The sequence below is a fragment of the Coregonus clupeaformis genome, chromosome 14 (genome assembly GCF_020615455.1).
Source record: "Coregonus clupeaformis isolate EN_2021a chromosome 14, ASM2061545v1, whole genome shotgun sequence".
Taxonomy (NCBI): domain Eukaryota; kingdom Metazoa; phylum Chordata; class Actinopteri; order Salmoniformes; family Salmonidae; genus Coregonus; species Coregonus clupeaformis.
The window spans coordinates 16,097,947-16,118,577 of record NC_059205.1 but is presented as its reverse complement, the minus strand read 5'-3'; the positions used below and the strand labels follow the sequence as shown (position 1 = coordinate 16,118,577).

The 20,631-nt window shown below is 43.1% G+C and overlaps 1 protein-coding gene across 8 annotated transcripts in view; it reads right to left on the bottom strand.

Moving 5' to 3' along the window:
• Nucleotides 1-6,959: 6,959 nt before the first annotated feature.
• The window catches only part of LOC121581184 (receptor-type tyrosine-protein phosphatase S), an 84,690-nt gene continuing 71,018 nt past the window's right edge, over nt 6,960-20,631 (bottom strand). For all 8 annotated transcript variants that reach the window (XM_041896630.2, XM_041896625.2, XM_041896626.2 and 5 more), the window contains 12 exons: nt 18,566-18,663; nt 18,150-18,285; nt 17,054-17,229; nt 15,682-15,801; nt 13,637-13,791; nt 13,128-13,413; nt 12,715-12,893; nt 12,358-12,484; nt 11,516-11,641; nt 10,589-10,743; nt 10,281-10,416; nt 6,960-9,714 (listed from right to left, as the gene is read on the bottom strand). In XM_041896630.2, the coding sequence (XP_041752564.1) occupies nt 9,646-9,714; nt 10,281-10,416; nt 10,589-10,743; nt 11,516-11,641; nt 12,358-12,484; nt 12,715-12,893; nt 13,128-13,413; nt 13,637-13,791; nt 15,682-15,801; nt 17,054-17,229; nt 18,150-18,285; nt 18,566-18,663 (1,763 nt within the window). In that variant the 3' untranslated portion in view covers nt 6,960-9,645. The remainder of the gene's footprint in view (nt 9,715-10,280; nt 10,417-10,588; nt 10,744-11,515; nt 11,642-12,357; nt 12,485-12,714; nt 12,894-13,127; nt 13,414-13,636; nt 13,792-15,681; nt 15,802-17,053; nt 17,230-18,149; nt 18,286-18,565; nt 18,664-20,631) is intronic.

Genomic DNA, 20,631 nt, shown 5'->3' with positions numbered 1-20,631 from the left:
TCCTGCCGGTGCCACTTGCACTCACACCTGCAGCTTGTGGAAACTGTTGCTACAGGTGTTGTGTACAATCCTACTCCCACCCACAGATTAGTGCTGGGCAAATCATACACGGAATGCATGAATCAAAATACAAATGCAAACACACCACAGACACACACACACACACACACACACACACACACACACACACACACACACACACACACACACACACACACACACACACACACACACAGAGAGAGAGAGAGAGAGATAGAGAGAGAGAGAGACACACACACTGAAAGCTAAATTACAATGCAGATTCTGAGAAATTCTGGGTGTAGTATAGCATTCATGTTTGATGTTTGAAAGAGGCGGATAAATGTTTTTCCTGAAAACCCCTTTATCATCATGGTATAGACATTTTTGAGTTTGAGGAAATTCAGCCCAAGCTGTATCTGTCTGGCCATGATAATAAATCATGCTCTATTGGAAGCTACAGTGGTGGTGGATACCTGGTACATGGTGAACTCTTCTTCCCAGCAGAGCAGGCAGTAGAGACCTGGGACACGTGTGTAGCATATGTGTGTGAGGGCACTTAAGTTTGTGTGTGTGTGTGCACGTGTCTGTGTATTTGCGCGACAATGTATGGATATGTATTGATATAGCCTATATCTTCTTATATATTCCTATTTATTATAGCCTATATATTTCAGTCTAATGCAGACATCCTAAATCACTCACTAATTCCTTTACAGGACATTTATGTTCTGCTAATATAGACTGACACAAGGGCAAAAACATTGGTGCTCTATTCAATCCATATCACGCAAGTTCAGCATTACAACGTGATTAAATTTTTTTGGCCTAGGCTTAGGCCTCGATTCAATCAGATCAAGCGTTAACCGGCGATAGCACTGCATAGCTGATAGACACTGCATAGTTGTAAGGGATCGGGGGTCGGCTGGGTCTAGTCAGAGTCTGACACTTCCCCGATCTACGGAGAGGGGGAGTCATCAGACTCGATCTGGTTCACCTGAGTTCTGAGCACACCTGTCAGTAATTAGTGTAGGATTTAAGGTGTGCTCAGAAGTTCAGTCGGTGCGAGGTATTGTTCCATTGTGACTTGCTAAGCGTTTTGTTCCGAGAGAGAGAGATTGTTGTTTTTGATTACCCGTGTATCCGACCAGTGCCTTGTTGTTTGACTGCCCGTATTGCTTAACCCTCTGCTTGTCTATCTCAGTGATTACCGTACTCTGACCCTGTGCCTGTGCCCTCGACTACGACTACGCCCGCTCCCTTGGTACCTCTGCCTGTCTATGTCTGGCCCGGTTTTGACCACAGCCCGCCCGACCACGATTAAGCTATTCCCTTGTCTGTACTCTAATAAAGCATCGCAATTCTGCGATTGGATCTTACCACTCTGTCCGAGTATTCATTACAATAGTGGATGTTTTGGTGGTGTCAGAGGTGGAACTGCATTGGAGCTGTCAAATCGGTGAGTAGCTCTTGCAATCATTGTCACGAAACAACACCAGCTTCACTCACGTTAGAAGTTCAGAAGTAGAAAGAGAAGGCTATTTAAGCAATAAGGCCTAAGGAGGTGTGGTATATGGCCAATATACCAAGGCTAAGGGCTGTTCTTATGCACAACGCAACGTAGAGTGCCTGGATACAGCCATTAGCCATGGTATATTGGCCATATACCACAAACCCCCGAAGTGCCTTATTGCTATATATACTTGTTACCAACGTAATTACAACAGTAAAAATAAATGTTTTGTCATACCCATTGTATACAGTCTGATATACCACGGCTTTCAGCCAATCAGCATTCAGGGCTCAAACCACCCAGTTTATAAATAATAATCAAGGTGTAGATTACATCTCACTTTCCAGTGTTTGAATTTGTAAACAAGGCCGCTTGGGATTTCTCTTAATGCGACTCAGTGCAGCCAAGGGCAATGTTGGCTTTAGGTAGGCTACTACACTTCCAGGCTACTACACCTCCATCTCCGGCACTTCAAAACAACTGCTATGCTAGTGTCGGCTAGCGCAGATCTGATAGACTCAAGCCCAAGAAGGCAATGTTTCCGTGTTAGCGGAGACTGCATTCATGGTAAACACTAGATATGTCAGCTCAATTGGAAATTACAGGGTTGTTTTGATATGGATTGTATGAAATGCATTAACAATCCCTTTACTCAGTGCTTGACTTGGGCAGGAGCTCACTGGAGCTGAGTACCGACACCTCAAATGTTGTACTTCTTCAGCTCCTGTTCCTCTTACAGAATATTAGCTCAAAAGTATTTCGCTTTTGCACCTAAATATAAACAGTACCGGCACCCAAAATTAGAACCGGAACCTATTTCACTCCAACTCAAGCACTGCCTTTTCCCCAAGGTACATAGGGCTCTATTCAATATGCATAATTGAAGCGGTACGAGCCCTACTAGGTGCCTTGGGGTAAAGGGATTGTTAATGCATTTCATACAGTCCATATCAAAACAACCCTGTTAGCTAGCCTGTTGAGTAAGCTGCAGCATGAGATATTAATAAGTATGTAAGCTTGCAATTAACATATAGTATATACCTCTCCATTCTGTATTAACAAAGAATTCTACCACCGTCTCACAAACCTACACAATAGTTGTACAGACATTAGGCAAACCTGAGAACGTCTCCTACAAACAGAGACAGACAGATTGGGTTGCTGTTTAAGTTTATATGTCCCACCTTACTGTACAGTAGCTGTATTCTTTTGGTGTCAGAGCGTTGAGGTGTAGTGTTACGCCTACATCAGGAGTCTTTGTGTGGGACGAGCAGCCTCATTGTGTGGGTCTGTGTGGGGTTGTGAGATGAGGTTAGGGTTACTGGGCCGGTCACAGCAAAGACCTCCACAAGGAAATGTGACACCTCTGAATGATAGAGTTACATCCCATAGAACATTAGTTCAATGATAATGTGCTTTACTGTAAATGTTTGACCCCAAATGGTTTGTACTATGAAAGCAATTTCTCTCACATTTAAACAGAGGTTGTACTGTATATACAGTGCCTTCGGAAAGTATTCAGACCCCTTGACTTTTTCAACATTTTGTTGCGTTACAGCCTTATTCTAAAATTGATTAAATTGTTTTTTCCCCTCATCAATCTACACACAATACCCCATAATGACAAAGCAAAAACAGGTTTTTAGAAATTTTTGCAAATGTATTAAAGATAAAAAACGGAAATATTACATTTACATAAGTTTTCAGACCCTTTACTCAGTACTTTGTTGAAGCACCTTTGGCAGCGATTACAGCATAGTCTTCTTGGGTATTACACTACAAGCTTGGCACACCTGTATTTTGGGAGTTTCTCCCATTCTTATCTGCAGATCCTCTCAAGCTCTGTCAGGTTGGAAGGGGAGCGTTGCTGCACAGCTATTATCAGGTCGCTCCAGAGATGTTTGATCGGGTTCAAGTCCGGGCTCTGGCTGGGCCACTCAAGGACATTCAGAGACTTGTCCCGAAGCCACTCCTGCGTTGTCTTGGCTGTGTGCTTAGGGTTGTTGTCCTGTTGGAAGGTGAACCTTCGCCCCAGTCTGAGGTCCTGAGCGCTCTGGAGCAGGTTTTCATCAAGGATCTCTCTGTACTTTGCTCTGTTCACCTTTGCCTCAATCCTGACTAGTCTCCCAGTCCCTGCCGCTGAAAAACATCCCCAAAGCATGATGCTGCCACCACCAAGCTTCACCGTAGGGATGGTGCCATGTTTCCTCTAGAAGTGACGCTTGGCATTCAGTCCAAAGAGTTCAATCTTGGTTTCATCAGACCAGATAATCTTGTTTCTCATGGTCTGAGAGTCTTTAGGTGACTTTTGGCAAACTCCAAGCGGGCTGTCATGTGCCTTTACTGAGGAGTGGCTTCCGTCTGGCCACTCTACCATAAAGGCCTGATTGGTGGAGTGCTGCAGAAATGGTTGTCCTTCTGGAAGGTTCTCCCATATCCACAGAATAACTCTAGAGCTCTGTCAGAGTGACCATCAGGTTCTTGGTCACCTCCCTGACCAAGGCCCTTCTCCCCCGATTGCTCAGTTTGGCCGGGCGGCCAGCTCTAGGAAGAGTCTTGGTGGTTCCAAACATCTTCCATTTAAGAATGATGGAGGCCACTGTGTTCTTGGGGACCTTCAATGCAAAAAAATTATAATCGTACCCTTCACCAGATCTGTGCCTCGACATAATCCTGTCTCGGAGTTCTACGGACAAATCCTTCGACCTCATGGCTTGGTTTTTGCTCTGACATGCACTGTCAACTGTTGGACGTTATATAGACAGGTGCGTGCCTTTCCAAATCATGTCCAATCAATTGAATGTACCACAGGTGGACTCCAATCAAGTTGTAGAAACATCTCAAGGATGATCAATGGAAACAGGATGTACCTGAGCTCAATTTCGAGTCTCATAGCAAAGGGTCTTAATACTTATGTAAATAAGGTATTTCTGTTTTGTATTTTTTATTAATTTGCAAACATTTCTAAAAATCTGTTTTCACTTTGTCATTATGGGGTATTGTGTGTAGATTGCTGTGGATTATTATTTTTTTCTCCGTTTTAGAATAAGGCTGTAACGAAACAAAGTGTGTAAAAAGTAAATGGGTCTGAATACTTTCCGACGGCACTGTAAGTCATATGCAAGTTTGAGAGGAAAGATAGTCAAGTAGAGGTTAGGGAAGTATAAAGCGTACATTCAGAGCTGAGCAAAAAGGCAAGTATGTGCCATCGACTGTATCATCTGGTTGCATCAGAATGAGAGGTGATATGATCTGCAGCACCTCCCTTTGTGTGTGTGTGTGTGTGGCCCTGGTATTATGGAAGTTTCCTGTATCATAACTCAAACCCTACTGTGCTCAGGGCACAACATTCTTCGCGTCCTGTCACTGAATCACACTACACAATAGGGGAGAAGCTTGTGACAATCTCTGTATTGCATAATGGTTTTATAACAGTGAAGAATTTAGATGACGAATAGACATTTTCCATCCATTACAACATTCTAAAGAAAACCATTTGGCTGGTCCAAATACAAATACAAGGAAATGTTTCACAACCTGAATGTTGAGGGATGGCAGCTAGGACACTTTCTGGTATAATGATAGATGATATGGACTTTGACTGGTAAAGGGGAGCCATGTTCTTTCTACATACAGTGGGGAAAAAAAGTATTTAGTCAGCCACCAATTGTGCATGTTCTCCTACTTAAAAAGATGAGAGGCCTGTAATTTTCATCATAGGTACACGTCAACTATGACAGACAAATTGAGAATTTTTTTTCCCAGAAAATCACATTGTAGGATTTTTAATGAATTTATTTGCAAATTATGGTGGAAAATAAGTATTTGGTCACCTACAAACACGCAAGATTTCTGGCTCTCACAGACCTGTAACTTCTTCTTTAAGAGGCTCCTCTGTCCTCCACTCGTTACCTGTATTAATGGCACCTGTTTGAACTTGTTATCAGTATAAAGACACCTGTCCACAACCTCAACAGTCACACTCCAAACTCCACTATGGCCAAGACCAAAGAGCTGTCAAAGGACACCAGAAACAAAATTGTAGACCTGCACCAGGCTGGGAAGACTGAATCTGCAATAGGTAAGCAGCTTGGTTTGAAGAAATCAACTGTGGGAGCAATTATTAGGAAATGGAAGACATACAGGACCACTGATAATCTCCCTCGATCTGGGGCTCCACGCAAGATCTCACCCCGTGGGGTCAAAATGATCACAAGAACGGTGAGCAAAAATCCCAGAACCACACGGGGGGACCTAGTGAATGACCTGCAGAGAGCTGGGACCAAAGTAACAAAGCCTACCATCAGTAACACACTACGCCGCCAGGGACTCAAATCCTGCAGTGCCAGACGTGTCCCCCCTGCTTAAGCCAGTACATGTCCAGGCCCGTCTGAAGTTTGCTAGAGTGCATTTGGATGATCCAGAAGAGGGTTGGGAGAATGTCATATGGTCAGATGAAACCAAAATAGAACTTTTTGGTAAAAACTCAACTCGTCGTGTTTGGAGGACAAAGAATGCTGAGTTGCATCCAAAGAACACCATACCTACTGTGAAGCATGGGGGTGGAAACATCATGCTTTGGGGATGTTTTTCTGCAAAGGGACCAGGACGACTGATCCGTGTAAAGGAAAGAATGAATGGGGCCATGTATCGTGAGATTTTGAGTGAAAACCTCCTTCCATCAGCAAGGGCATTGAAGATGAAACGTGGCTGGGTCTTTCAGCATGACAATGATCCCAAACACATTGCCCGGGCAACGAAGGAGTGGCTTCGTAAGAAGCATTTCAAGGTCCTGGAGTGGCCTAGCCAGTCTCCAGATCTCAACACCATAGAAAATCTTTGGAGGGAGTTGAAAGTCTGTGTTGCCCAGCGACAGCCCCAAAACATCACTGCTCTAGAGGAGATCTGCATGGAGGAATGGGCCAAAATACCAGCAACAGTGTGTGAAAATCTTGTGAAGACTTACAGAAAACGTTTGACCTGTGTCATTGCCAACAAAGGGTATATAACAAAGTATTGAGAAACTTTTGTTATTGACCAAATACTTATTTTCCACCATAATTTGCAAATAAATTCATTAAAAATCCTACAATGTGATTTTCTTGATTTTTTTCCCTCATTTTGTCTGTCATAGTTGACGTGTACCTATGATGAAAATTACAGGCCTCTCTCATCTTTTTAAGTGGGAGAACTTGCACAATTTGTGGCTGACTAAATACTTTTTCCCCACTGTAGGTAGCTGGACACCACCTAGTGGAGAAAGGTGATACATACACTAAACAGCTTCCTTCTTGAAATGTATCTCATGACAAAGGCTTCCTCCCTTGTTTCTGCTGTGTTTCAGTCCTATACTTTAACAGTGCATAATTCACAGCCAGTTGTCAGACAATCACATACAATGACAGAGGAACCAAATGACTCATTATGCTGTATCTCCAATCATCCTGCTTTTAATACAAAGTCAACATACAATACTATCTACAACCAGGGTTTAAAGAAAATAACAGTTACCAGGTAACAGGATACATGTGATGCCATAGAAACTGGCCCTCACTTGATGTCACATGTTTAGTCTGTGGGTCTTTCATTTCAGGTATATTTATATTTTAACAATTAAAATTTTAAGTCACACCAGATAAACTTTTGGACCATATCAGGATAATTTAATTGTTAAATACTTTCCCCACCATTTGTCCCAAAATAAAATGCTACCATATACTCTCCATCTATCTATAGTAGCACACAAAAATGTAACTGTTCACTGAATACAGTGTAGCATAGACTTTCACCAACTACTGTACTTTCCTCGACCATTTAAACTCCCTATCTATGCCACCATATTGGCGATTGGATAGTACCACTTTAGCTATGATAATGGGGGGGCACTGAACTGAAACTAGGTCTGGCTCTAAGTATCTATCTGTGAGGACATCAGTATCAAATAGCACTCTACACAATTAAAAAAACATTGACGATATCATACAGTAAAATTGGCTTGCCAAGTAAACAACATCTCATTGGTTATATTCGGTTATTTTCCCAAATAAAACTATAAATAAACAAATAAACCAATAGTAAAAAATCAAGTCATAATAACAGTAACAAAATAGAATGATAATAAATATGTAAAAAATCATATCAAATAAATACTTGACAAAGTCAACAATAACAATAAGGCTATTTTTTTATACTAATAATAATGAGTGTTGTACTGTATGCATGCCTTATGCTCAGGCCTATGTACTGGACTATGAAGAGCTCTATACGTCAGACGGTATGTACAGTTCAAGTTCATGTACGATAAACCATACTGTGCTCTACAATCACAACGTATCTGAGGCAGCAGATTATAGGACATCAAATCAATAAGAGGAGAGGACAATATCTCAAGGGCTTGTGGGGGATGTTGGAGTGGACTTGAGGGAAAGCATCTGGTTGCGTCGTTGGTTGTTCTGCACAGTACGACTACGAGCAGAGAGACCTTGAGAGAAGCCGAAATGAGTCACTGTGAGCTGAGGGAGAGAGTGGGTTGAGTTTGAGTTCAAACCTCTTTGTTCTACTCTCGACCCATTGGGATTTACATTGTTTAACAAGCAAAACTCATTTCATCCAAAGCAACTCACGGTTAACACACATATTCAGTGCTGTATATGTAGCCCAAGCAGGAATTTAACCCACAACCTTAGTGCTGTCTGAACCAGGCTCCAACCCACTGAGCCATCAGGACCATTCCAATATATAGTGCCAGAATTCAAATAGGTGTAAGCTATATTATGACACTCAATGCTTAGCTCAGGTACATGGGATACAGTATAAGCAGCAGAGAACCAACATGGTGAAACATAAGGCAAAGACATGGAACCACAATGAATAGGATCATTACAATTACTTCTGCAGAATGTGGAAATGTACCCCAAAAAAAGACAATTATTTGAAATTCTGTTCATTCATCGAAATGGTCCTCCAAGAAAAATATAGACAATATTCAATTCATACATGGAATCTCCTGAAATGACTGGCTGGGATTGAAATGGAATTGCCTAAACTGTGTTTAACCTTGACTGTCATTAGGTTATGAAATATGATGTCAGCACATAGCAAGCATGGATGACTGAACTGACTTGTAATAATATTGATCCCCGCTTGGAGTAGGGTGAAGTTGCCCCCAGACACTGATCAAGGTCAGTTGAGCTTTTTCCCCCAAATGGTTTAGGTTACGATTTAAGGATGGTAAACTGATTCTAGATCTGTGCCTAAGGGCAACCTCTGCCTGGAGTTTACCGCTCATGTATTGTATGCTGGACATACAGGTAGTAGGGCACTATTCCTCCTTCTCATTAGAGGTCAAAGTTAACTTTCCATCTGCCCAGGAACAGCGTGGTTTCTCTTGGCACTGTGGGTAGGAGAGTCTGGCGTCCAATCACAGACATGTAGCTCAAACCGTCCCTCTAGTCCTACTTTGATGTCTAGGGCTATGTTAAGTCCTCTGTCTAAAACTGTGCTCAGGTTAGGCCAGGACTAGCTCTGGCAGCAACAGACACCAGAATGCAGAACGACAGACACATGGAAATGTTCATCTTTGCACTTTCACCCCTCGTACACTTAACCCATAGATAGAAAGATAATAACATAGAAAGCCCATTTAGGGTGCAGCAGATAACCAGGCTTTTTGTGTCCTTGTATTTTTTATACATATATATCATAACTCCTGTTTCTGAAGCTGTTTTGTTTTTCATTGGTTTCGTTTTTGAAATAGCTGACCACAACACACACAGGTATTATAAGTCCTCCACATTTTGAACACTGAGGTAAGAAGAATATGCAGGATTACACATGTAATAGTCTGTCTCCGACTCCCAACACACCCTTTCCAGGTCTTTCCTGAGTGTGCAGGTTTTCTTTGACATTCATCTAGTTGTTGTTGTTGTTGTTTTGTTTGTTGCTGTTGTTGTTCTTGTATAATTACTCCTTGTTAGTAGTGTCGTCCCTCCGGTGGGATATAAGGTTAATTGTTTTGTCGTTTTCCAGCCTGCTTCTCTCGTTCATTGTTTCTTATTTCTCTGTGGACCTCTATCTGAGCAGAAGGATAGAGGAATGACAGTTCCTCTCCTCTCTTAGGTTGCATAGTGGTCAAAACTCCCCAGGTACTCCAGGGCAGCCTGGTAGGAGAACTGGTACTCATCCTGAACAAGAAGAAAGAATATAGATTGATTTTTGTCTAGTGTGGTATATTGATAACTGACGTGGACATGTGTGGCTAATGAGGTGGTCTGCTATTTCAATGAATGAATGAAAGAAAACACAGATGAAAATTCCCTCTCTTGTCAACATCTAGCAATATCTGTCCATTTCTCAGCAGACCATTTTATTATTGGAGAGGTCATCGGTGTGTCTGTGAAGCCTACCTCTGTCTGCACCGTGGCAGGGCGTTGTGTCTGTGAAGCCTACCTCTGTCTGCACCATGGCAGGGCGTTGTGTCTGTGAAGTCTACCTCTGTCTGCACCGTGGCAGGGCGTTGTGTCTGTGAAGTCTACCTCTGTCTGCACCGTGGCAGGGCGTTGTGTCTGTGAAGTCTACCTCTGTCTGCACCGTGGCAGGGCGTTGTGTCTGTGAAGTCTACCTCTGTCTGCACCATGGCAGGGCGTTGTGTCTGTGAAGCCTACCTCTGTCTGCACCGTGGCAGGGCGTTGTGTCTGTGAAGCCTACCTCTGTCTGCACCATGGCAGGGCGTTGTGTCTGTGAAGCCTACCTCTGTCTGCACCATGGCAGGGCGTTGTGTCCTCAGCATCTTAACTGTCTGGAAGATGTCCACAGCTCCCTCGTAGCGCATCCTCTCCAGAACAATGCTCAGCGTGATGAAGACTCCAGTACGCCCTACACCCGCACTGCACACACACACACACACACACACACACGGGTCAAACACATACCCGCTATGACCGTAACAATATGCCGGCTAGATTAATATACAGCAGTAATGGGGAATAAGAGGTGTATGAAGTCTATGAGGGGAATGCATTGTTCATCAAAACCTATAGCTATGGCAATGACTCTTACCTGCAGTGGACACTGATTGGGCCGTCCTGACCAAACTGCTCCTTGGTTTTGTGCACCTGGCCAATGAAGTCGATGAAGCCCTCTCCAGATTTCGGAACTCCCTGCTCTGGCCAATCAGTGAACTGGAACTGACGAACTGTCCGTGATTGGCCATCCTGATGGGAGTGCGGAAGGAAGAAGAAGTGACATACACCCTTCCTTCCTCCTTACTGCTACTGGTAAACACTGCTCTGTATGTGATTGGAAAAGTGAAAGCAAGATTTCCCTCCTACTGCTTTTACCAATCAAACTATTCTCCTATCTATTCAGACAGAGTTCTGTTTCATAGTAAGGTTGCAGGTCTGGTTCTGGTTTCTGAGCACCTACCCTCTCATCTTCTCTCCGTCTGATCTATGTGTGTATGAATCCTGTCTGCCTGGCTCTGGAGCCTGTCTGTCTGTAGCCAATTACATATTTTCTCTGCTCAGACAACCTGACTCCACTTTAACAGAGATCAATACAACATCTGTTAATGGGCCGTCAGGACAGGCTTATCTACGGCTAACACACACACGAATGCAAGCATGCGCGCGCACACACACACACACACACACACACACACGTTCAGGGCGTTAGGAGAGGACAGGGTTGACTAGAGTAATCTACGGTGGGTCGATTGAACATGCTAGCTGCCAGGGCCCTCACACACTCCCCTGATAGATGGAGGATAGGGGGGAGAGGTCAGGGACACTGATGCCTTGGTGACCGATTACAATATAAAATACCATACAAAAGGGATAAGTCATTTGCAGTAAAATTTACAACACACACACAAGAATGAATAGTCATGTGTCATTGAGGACAGACAGTATTGTGGAAATGTTGCACACACATAAACACACTCACACACAGACACACACTCAGACTCTCACACACACACACACTCACCCTTGCGTCAGTGACTTTGAACTCTCTGAGGATGTACTGGGGCATGTTGTACTCAGCCATGGGATCCACTACAAAGTACTGGTATCTGGCTGACCGCTCCGCAGGCCAGTACTGATGGCACTTCTCCTGTAGGGACACACACAGGAACAGAGATATAGCATGTGTGTGTGTGTGTGTGAGTGGGTGCTTGCGTGCATATGTGTGTATACAGTATGTGTGTGTATACAGTATGTGTGTGTACAGTATGTGTGTGTATACAGTATGTGTGTGTACAGTATGTGTGTGTACAGTATGTGTGTGTACAGTATGTGTGTGTATACAGTATGTGTGTGTACAGTATGTGTGTGTATACAGTATGTGTGTGTACAGTATGTGTGTGTACAGTATGTGTGTGTACAGTATGTATGTGTATACAGTATGTGTGTGTACAGTATGTGTGTGTACAGTATGTGTGTATACAGTATGTGTGTGTACAGTATGTGTGTGTACAGTATGTGTGTATACAGTATGTGTGTGTACAGTATGTGTGTGTATACAGTATGTGTGTATACAGTATGTGTGTGTACAGTATGTGTGTGTATACAGTATGTGTGTGTACAGTATGTGTGTGTACAGTATGTGTGTGTACAGTATGTATGTGTATACAGTATGTGTGTGTACAGTATGTGTGTGTACAGTATGTGTGTATACAGTATGTGTGTGTACAGTATGTGTGTGTATACAGTATGTGTGTATACAGTATGTGTGTGTACAGTATGTGTGTGTATACAGTATGTGTGTATACTGTATGTGTGTGTACAGTATGTGTGTGTATACACAAGCATGAGTGTGTGTAACCTTACCCGTCCCATCTCTCTCAGTTTAGTGAGCATGACGACGATGGTAGAGTTGTGTTCCCACAGCATCCTCCAGAAGTCTTCTGTGGTCTCAGCCAGTGGACCCTGGGTGGCGATGTACCCTCTCTGCTGCCTATACACACACAGACACAAACCTTAGTTAATAGACCATAAAGATAAAACTAGCAAGTTTAACATAGCTTATCAGACCTGGTCCCAGGCAAGATGGTGGACAGTTTGTGGCACAGATTCGAACTTGAATTCCTAGGGTTTTATATCTATGCAATAGCAATTTAATAATGTAACATTGTCTTGAATTGGGATGTCCATTCTACTATTTATATTTATATGGTTGAGTCATACCTGTATCCATCGATGTAGCTGGCGTTGATGTAGTCTGAGCCCTCCAGGCCTCTGATTGGCTGCAGACAGACACGGGTGGTCTCGTAGGGCATGATGTTGACCAGGCGGTTCTTGAACTTGTTACACGGCAGGTTGGCACTGACGAACCGAGACGTGTGGGCTTTGGTGTTGGCCAGACGCTGGAGGAGAGAGGGGAAAATAGAGAGAGAGAGGAAGGAGAGGGAGAGATACAGAGAGGATTGCTTTTTGAAGCGTTGTCCTACGCCAAAATTCTAATTCCAAATTCCCAAGTGTTTCTGATTGTGAACCTATTTCTGACTGGCATATCTCTGTATTTCAACTATATTTCTACATGTCTCTATTCTATCCACTATATTTCTATGCTACAGAATCCACTGTCTTTATATGTTTACCTTGAACTCCAGCTCCATGCCGGTGACATGCTCTCCATTCTCCACCTGGCCCAGCTTCTGCATGTAGGAGAACAGGCTTCTGGCTGCCACCTCTGTGTTCCCACAAGCCACTGCTTCCAGCAGCGCCTCGTGGATGAAGCCGTACTGGTCCTCCGTCTGCACCATGTAGTTCCGCTGTGACCTCATCAGGGTCACGTGACCGTAGACGTCGGCCGTGCGCTCGTGTCTGATTCTCTCCAGCATGGCGTCGATCACGATGAAGCAGCCGGTGCGGCCCACCCCCGCACTGAGAGAGAGAGATAGAGAGAGAGAGAGACGGGGACGGGGACGGGGGGGGGTTATATGAATGTAAACAAATACCTACTGAGCTGTCAGTGGTCATTCTTCAGGACAGCCTGTCATGTATGGGTGACTGGATCCAGGGTGTGTGTGTGCGTGTGTGCCGCAGGTGTGTGTGGTATATGTGTGTGTGGGTATATATGTGCTTGTGTGAATGTGTGTCCTCGTACCTGCAGTGTGCGATGACAGGACCTGCGTCAGGGGGGTTGCAGGCTTTAACCCTGCGTAGGAAGGCAAGGAACGGGGTGGGGTACTCTGGTACTCCGTGGTCCGGCCAGGCAGTGAACTGGAACTGACGCACCTCCCTCCTTTCACTACTACCACTCTGAGGGAAGTAGAGGAGAGCATTATTAGTCCCATCACCATTACTACTGTACGAGACACAGCAGAAGGGAGAGAGGGGTACTTTCAGAAACCAAACAAAAGCATCTGTGTTCTCCACATGTATTTGATAATTACTCTTTTTCCAAACATTGCATAACATATGAATTGACATACAGTGCATTCGGACAGTATTCAGACCCCTTCCCTTTTTCCACATTTTGTTGCGTTACAGCCTTATTCTAAAATTGATTAAATTGTTTTTTTCCCTCATCAATCTACACACAATACCCCATAATGACAAAGCAAAAACAGGTTTTTAGAAATTTTTGCAAATGTATTAAAGATAAAAAACGGAAATATCACATTTACATAAGTATTCAGACCCTTTACTCAGTAAAGCATGGTGGTGGCAGCATCATGCTGTGGGGATGTTTTTCAGCGGCAGGGACTAGGAGACTAGTCAGGATCGATCCTTGATGAAAACCTGCTCCAGAGCGCTCAGGACCTCAGACTGGGGTGAAGGTTCACCTTTCAACAGGACAACAACCCTAAGCACACAGCCAAGACAACGCAGGAGTGGCTTCGGGACAAGTCTCTGATGTCCTTAAGTGGCCCAGACAGAGCCCAGACTTGAACCCGATCAAACATCTCTGGAGCGACCTGATAATAGCTGTGCAGCAACGCTCCCCTTCCAACCTGACAGAGAGGATCTGCAGATAAGAATGGGAGAAACTCCCCAAATACAGGTGTGCCAAGCTTGTAGCGTCATACCCAAGAAGACTATGCTGTAATCGCTGCCAAAGGTGCTTCAACAAAGTACTGAGTAAAGGGTCTGAATACTTATATAAATATGATATTTCCGTTTTTTTATTTTTAATACATTTGCAAAAATTTCTAAAAACCTGTTTTTGCTTTGTCATTATGGGGGTATTGTGTGTTATGATTGATGAGTAAAAAACAAACAATTTAATCAATTTTAGAATAAGGCTGTAACGTAACAAAATGTGGAAAAAGTCAAGGGGTCTGAATACTTTCCGAATGCACTGTATGTACTCTATATTCATGACTGATATATTAATGTACTTTAAAGGACTTAAAAGTCAGCTGGCCTAGTTTCTGTGTGTTTGGGACACTGCCTGGTAGGGCTCTAGATCCTAGATTAGTACAATATTCAGGAAGTAGTGTGATTCTAACAGTGATATTCTCTCTGTAACAGTGCATCATCACATGCTCTGGCTGACTTGCTGACTGGATAGAACTAATGCTCCATTAACTACAGTATAATCACCTTCCCCTTTGCTCCCTGCTGTTTCCTCACAGGGTGACAGTTGAGATTTAAATTCAAATCTCTTCAAATTGTTTCTGGTTCATTAGCTGACTGAGAGTGTAGAAGTGTCATGGGGCATGACAGTAAATGAATCAAGAGCAAATGATGATGGATTTACCAAGATGAACAGAAGAATAGAAAGGGGGGAGTAGGAGAAGATAAAAAAGGTGAGGTGGAGTTTGTGTGTGTATGTGTGTGTGTGGGGGGAGGTTAGTTCTTCTATCCTTGTGGGAACCTAAAATCCGCAAAAGTCCCCACAAGGATAGTAAAACAAGGAAAATTATCCCTCTTGGGGACAATTATCCCTCTTACCCACATCCCCATAAGGACAAAGGCTACATTAAGCTTAGGGGTTAGGGTTACAGTTAGGGTTGTGGTTAGGGTTAGGGTTAGGGTTAGGAGTTAGGTTTAGGGTTAGAGTTAGGGTTATGGAAAATAGGATTTGAATGGAAATTAATTTTAGGTCCCCACGAGGATAGAAGAACCTAACATGGGTGTATGTGTGTGTGGGTGCGTGCATGAGTGCTTGTGCGCGTACGTGCATGCATGTGTGTGTGTACTGACCTTGTGCAGGGAGAAGGTGCGTACACAGAAGGTGGCCAGCTCCATAGTGTCCAATAGGGTGACCTGGATCATCCCATAGGTCTCTGAACCACGGGTCGGCCAGTACTGGTCACACTTTACCTACACAAGGAAGAATCACCATTGTTATCAAAATAATCATTGTCAGTAATCTCATCCTCAGCAGCAGAAGCTCATCTTCGTCATCATCTTCAACGTCATCATCATCGCCATTGTCATAAAAAACATCTTCAGATAATCAAAAGAGACTAATCCTTTAGCCTAATTGTCTTGACCTACTTAGATATCTAAATGTGGCTCTGATGCTAAGATGACTGTCAGTGCCTTTCAATGGATGGCAGCAGATTACAGCTGATGACAGTACCCTTTCATCCTCAGCAGATGACTCATGACTGTGCCCTAAAAAGTGCCCTATAGTGGATGACAGCTCCCAATAGCCTTCAGTGACTTACAGTATTGGATGACACTGAGTGGATGACAATAGTGCCCTACAGTGGATGACAGAGCCCTTCTGACCTACAGTAGTGAATGACAGTGCCCTTCAATAGTGGATGACATGAATGGATGACTGCACATTACAGTGAATGACAGAGCCCTAGTCCCATTCACAGTGACTGAGTGTTACCCTACAGTAAACTCTTTGAAAAGAAGGTGCTACCTGGAACCATAAAGGGTTCTTCAATTGTCCCCATAGGAGAACCCTCTGAAAATAACTATTTTTGGTGTCAAGTGGGGACCCTTTCACTAATGTAAGGTTCTACGTGGAACCCTTTCACCACTAAAATATTCTAAGTAAAACCTTTTTTCACCCCCAAAGGGTTCTACCTGGAACCAAAAAGGGTTCTCCTATGGGGAAAAACAAAGAACCCTTATTTTCTAAGAGTATAAATAATAATAGTGAGTGGATGAGTGTTGCCCTACAGTAGATAATAACGGTGAGTGGATGAGTGTTGCCCTACAGTAGATAATAACGGTGAGTGGATGAGTGTTGCCCTACAGTAGATAATAACGGTGAGTGGATGAGTGTTGCCCTACAGTAGATAATAACGGTGAGTGGATGAGTGTTGCCCTACAGTAGATAATAACGGTGAGTGGATGAGTGTTTCCCTACAGTAGATAATAACGGTGAGTGGATGAGTGTTGCCCTACAGTAGATAATAACGGTGAGTGGATGAGTGTTGCCCTACAGTAGATAATAACGGTGAGTGGATGAGTGTTGCCCTACAGTAGATAATAACGGTGAGTGGATGAGTGTTGCCCTACAGTAGATAATAACGGTGAGTGGATGAGTGTTGCCCTACAGTAGATAATAACGGTGAGTGGATGAGTGTTGCCCTGTCCCTCCCCCTCTAACCCGGGACTTCTCCTCCAGGCGTGTCATCATGACCACGGAGGCTGCCCTCTGTTCCCACACCATCCTCCAGAAGTCCCCGAACGTCTCCGCCAGCGGGCCCTGTGTGGCAATGTAGGCATTCTGCTTCCTGTAGCCGTCGATGTAGTTAGCATTGATGTAGTCACTACCCAGGATGCCTGGATATGGAGCGGGAGAATGAGGAAGATAGGAGAGTTGTTGAGATTCCTATTCACTTCAATTGACATTCCTTTTAGTCAAGGACTATGCTTTTTCTGGGTATATGCATGTATGTGGGTATATGCATGTTTCTGGGACTACGCATGTATCTAGATCTGTCCGTATCTGGGTATGTCGATGTATCAATCTGATTTTAGTCTATCAAACAATATCAGGCATGTTATTCATAATTTACAATGATTTCATGTCTTATGAGTGAGGCCAACGTCTCATCAGCTGTACACCGTATCCAGAGGCGTCGTGCCCCCTCAGATTTGTCCTGTTATTTCTTTTTTACATTTATATTTTTATTATCATTTTAGAATTTTTGAGTTACATTTTTTGTAGTTGTTTCTCTGTAATACTACTAGCCACCTAGCAATTGTATGAAGTTGGTTTTAGCTAGCCCAGATAGGTTCCCAATCACCCAACCTCATAACTACCAAGAAGCCATTTCAGGCTATCAATCAAGTTAGAGTAGCTAGCTTGTCTAACTATCTTAGCTGGCATGCCTGCTGGTAAGGTTGGTAGACTTTAGAAAAGCAAGCAATTACTAAATGTACCAAATAAGACATTCCTTTCGATCAATTCCTTTCAATCCTTTACCCAGATTTAGCAGAGATGCAGAGAAGCATATTTAGTTAAAAAAGACAGCTCAAGAGGTATGCTTAGCTATGCAGGAAAATGAACATATTTTTTATATAGAATGAAGCGTAATGATTATGGCTCTAGATTGCAGGAAAAGGCTGTTTCGGGTGTTTGAAAAATGCAAATTTCTCAAATTTATGGACGGGAGACCCAATCCAGACCCCCCCACAGCCATCCTCACGTACATTGTGCCCCCTCAGATTTTTGGGGTGCATGACACCCCTGAATGTACCTGGACTTGAACCCTCTATGGGAGCGAGGATGACACGGGTGTGGTCGTAGGCGATTACGTTAGCATAGCGGTTCTTGGGCTTGTTCACCTCCAGGTTGGAGTGCTCCCAGGTAAACTGCTGACCAGGGTCAATGGACTGGAGAGACCAGGAAACAGAGATAAAGAGTTATAGGATTTCCACATCAGTTGCAATGTTTTCTCCTAATTTATAGATAATGGCACCTAAAATCTAATTGAGAGCATTAAGTAGAATTTATAAAAATGTTATGATGAAGATCAAGGAATTTTGGATAGGATACCATCTTAGTTTGCAAGGGGCAACTGGTACACTTTGAGGAATAACCCTATCCCTAGGTACTGTATAGTATTGTATGTAAGAGTGATGTTCATCCGTTCCTCCATGCTGCATCTCTCACCTCGTACTCCTGAGACAGACGCAGGTTGTCGTTGGCCTTGAGCAGATCTGTGTGTTCAGCCAGCTCTGTGATGGGGATGGGAGGGTGGCTCATCATACCTACAGGACAGGGACAAGGGTTAAAGGTAGGAGGTCAGAGGTCAAGGGTCATTATGAAGGCTCTCTGTGTGACTAAGTGGGTTTCGAACCCAGTTTGTGAGTGCGACTCAAGACCGAGTTAAGCTCAATCCTGCCTAGGCATTAGCCTTGGAAGCTTACACAAGACTCAGGGGCGGACTTAGTGATTTGGAGGCCCCAGGCAGAGGCCAGTCTAAAGCCCCCCCCTCCCCCTTATAGTAAAGACATGTCATTTAACTGTAAAAATGTATTACCTTTTAATGTGCCATGAACTCAACCAGTCATGATGTTTTAATCTGATTGTTTTTAAAAAATCACTTAAAAAAGTTGATTACCTTCGGACGTTCATCCAAAATAATTCCAGCATCCGAACAGTGCACTGTGCACCCACCAACTTCCTTGAATTAGCAAGTGGCTGAAACTATCTCACCGGAGAAAGCATCTGAGCTAGCGAAACAGCACCCCTCTGTCTTACTATATGTAGCACATGTATCTGATGCTGTCTGGCCAAAAAGAGTATGACATGCCATAATACATGGGCTACATATACATGTCCTCTGCCTCTGCCTCGACAACAATGGCAGTATTTTCAGCAGCACCTGTCTTTTTACTAAAGAAATGCGTATTGCATCCCCCTAGAGTCTAAGGGGGCTGGGTTTCTACTAAGCTAACATATGGAATTGTTTTAACATCGTCATACCAAGGATCATTTAGCTATTTGATTTAGAATTTTAGGACCCCTGTATATATAACAAAAAAAATATTGGATGAAACATTGAATTTTGCCTTACTGCCATTAGCCCATAGAAACGCATTGAAAAACGGATTCATACAAAGCAAAAAAAATAATAATATTGAATTACAGTGGAATTACCGGTATACCTTTTACATGGAAATGCCCTATTCCCTTCACATTCATTTGTTGGCCCAGTACCTGGTTACCTTCAGACGACGGTGGTAGAGCAAAACAGAGAACACCATCGTGTTCGTGAGAGTCTCATCTTTCCATAGAGGGTTCATATTAGTGTGTATCCCAAACCGTTCGGACCCTACAGATGTTTTTGTGAGAATATCGATTTTCTCCTGGTCTGACAAACACCGCTATAGCTCGGCCACCTGGATTAAGATGCAGCCCATGCAAAAAAACAGATATCTCTATCTTAAACAGACAGATTTTGATGGGGATTTTTTAAATGTTTTATTATTATGCCTCAAGAAAATGAGACCCCTTGATGATGTGAGGCCTGAAGCAATTGCCTCTTCTGCCTAATGGTAAATCCGCCAGTGACAAGACTGCATAGAGTACACCTACACACACCTCTCTGTCATTGCACAAGATTAATTATGGGTTCTTTGTTAGATGGCAAAATACAATTACAGAGTTTTAAAAAAGCATATTACACGAATACCACAACAGAGAATCAATATTAATCCACTTAAAAGATACAAAGTCTGCGATTCGGTTGGTTTGGAATAGTTTTCCTTTGATATGGAAATGACTTTTCTGAGCGATTAGGAGCGCGAGCGATGACTCAGAGAAAAACAAAAAAAGACAGAGTGTTAATTAGGCCGAACAGCACTCTGAGCATCTCCACACACACAGTGGGTGGTAATGGTGTGGAGGACGAGTGTTACTCCCATACAATGTAAAGCACTGTCAGATGTAGGGGAGAGTGCTATAAAATATAATTAAATATCATCATAATCCATTTTATGCCAGAAACTAGAATTCATTTTATAGACTTCTGAACACATCTTCTTAACGCACCATGAGCAGTTTTGTAAAATATAGGCCAAATTGTAAGAAAACAATCTGTTAAAGCAAATATCAAACGGATGAATACATTGAACAACACCTGTGCTGCATGAATAATGTTAATATTGCCACAAATAACCTAATTATACAATATACTGTATATTTTACATAATAACATCCTCCTCATTTTCATC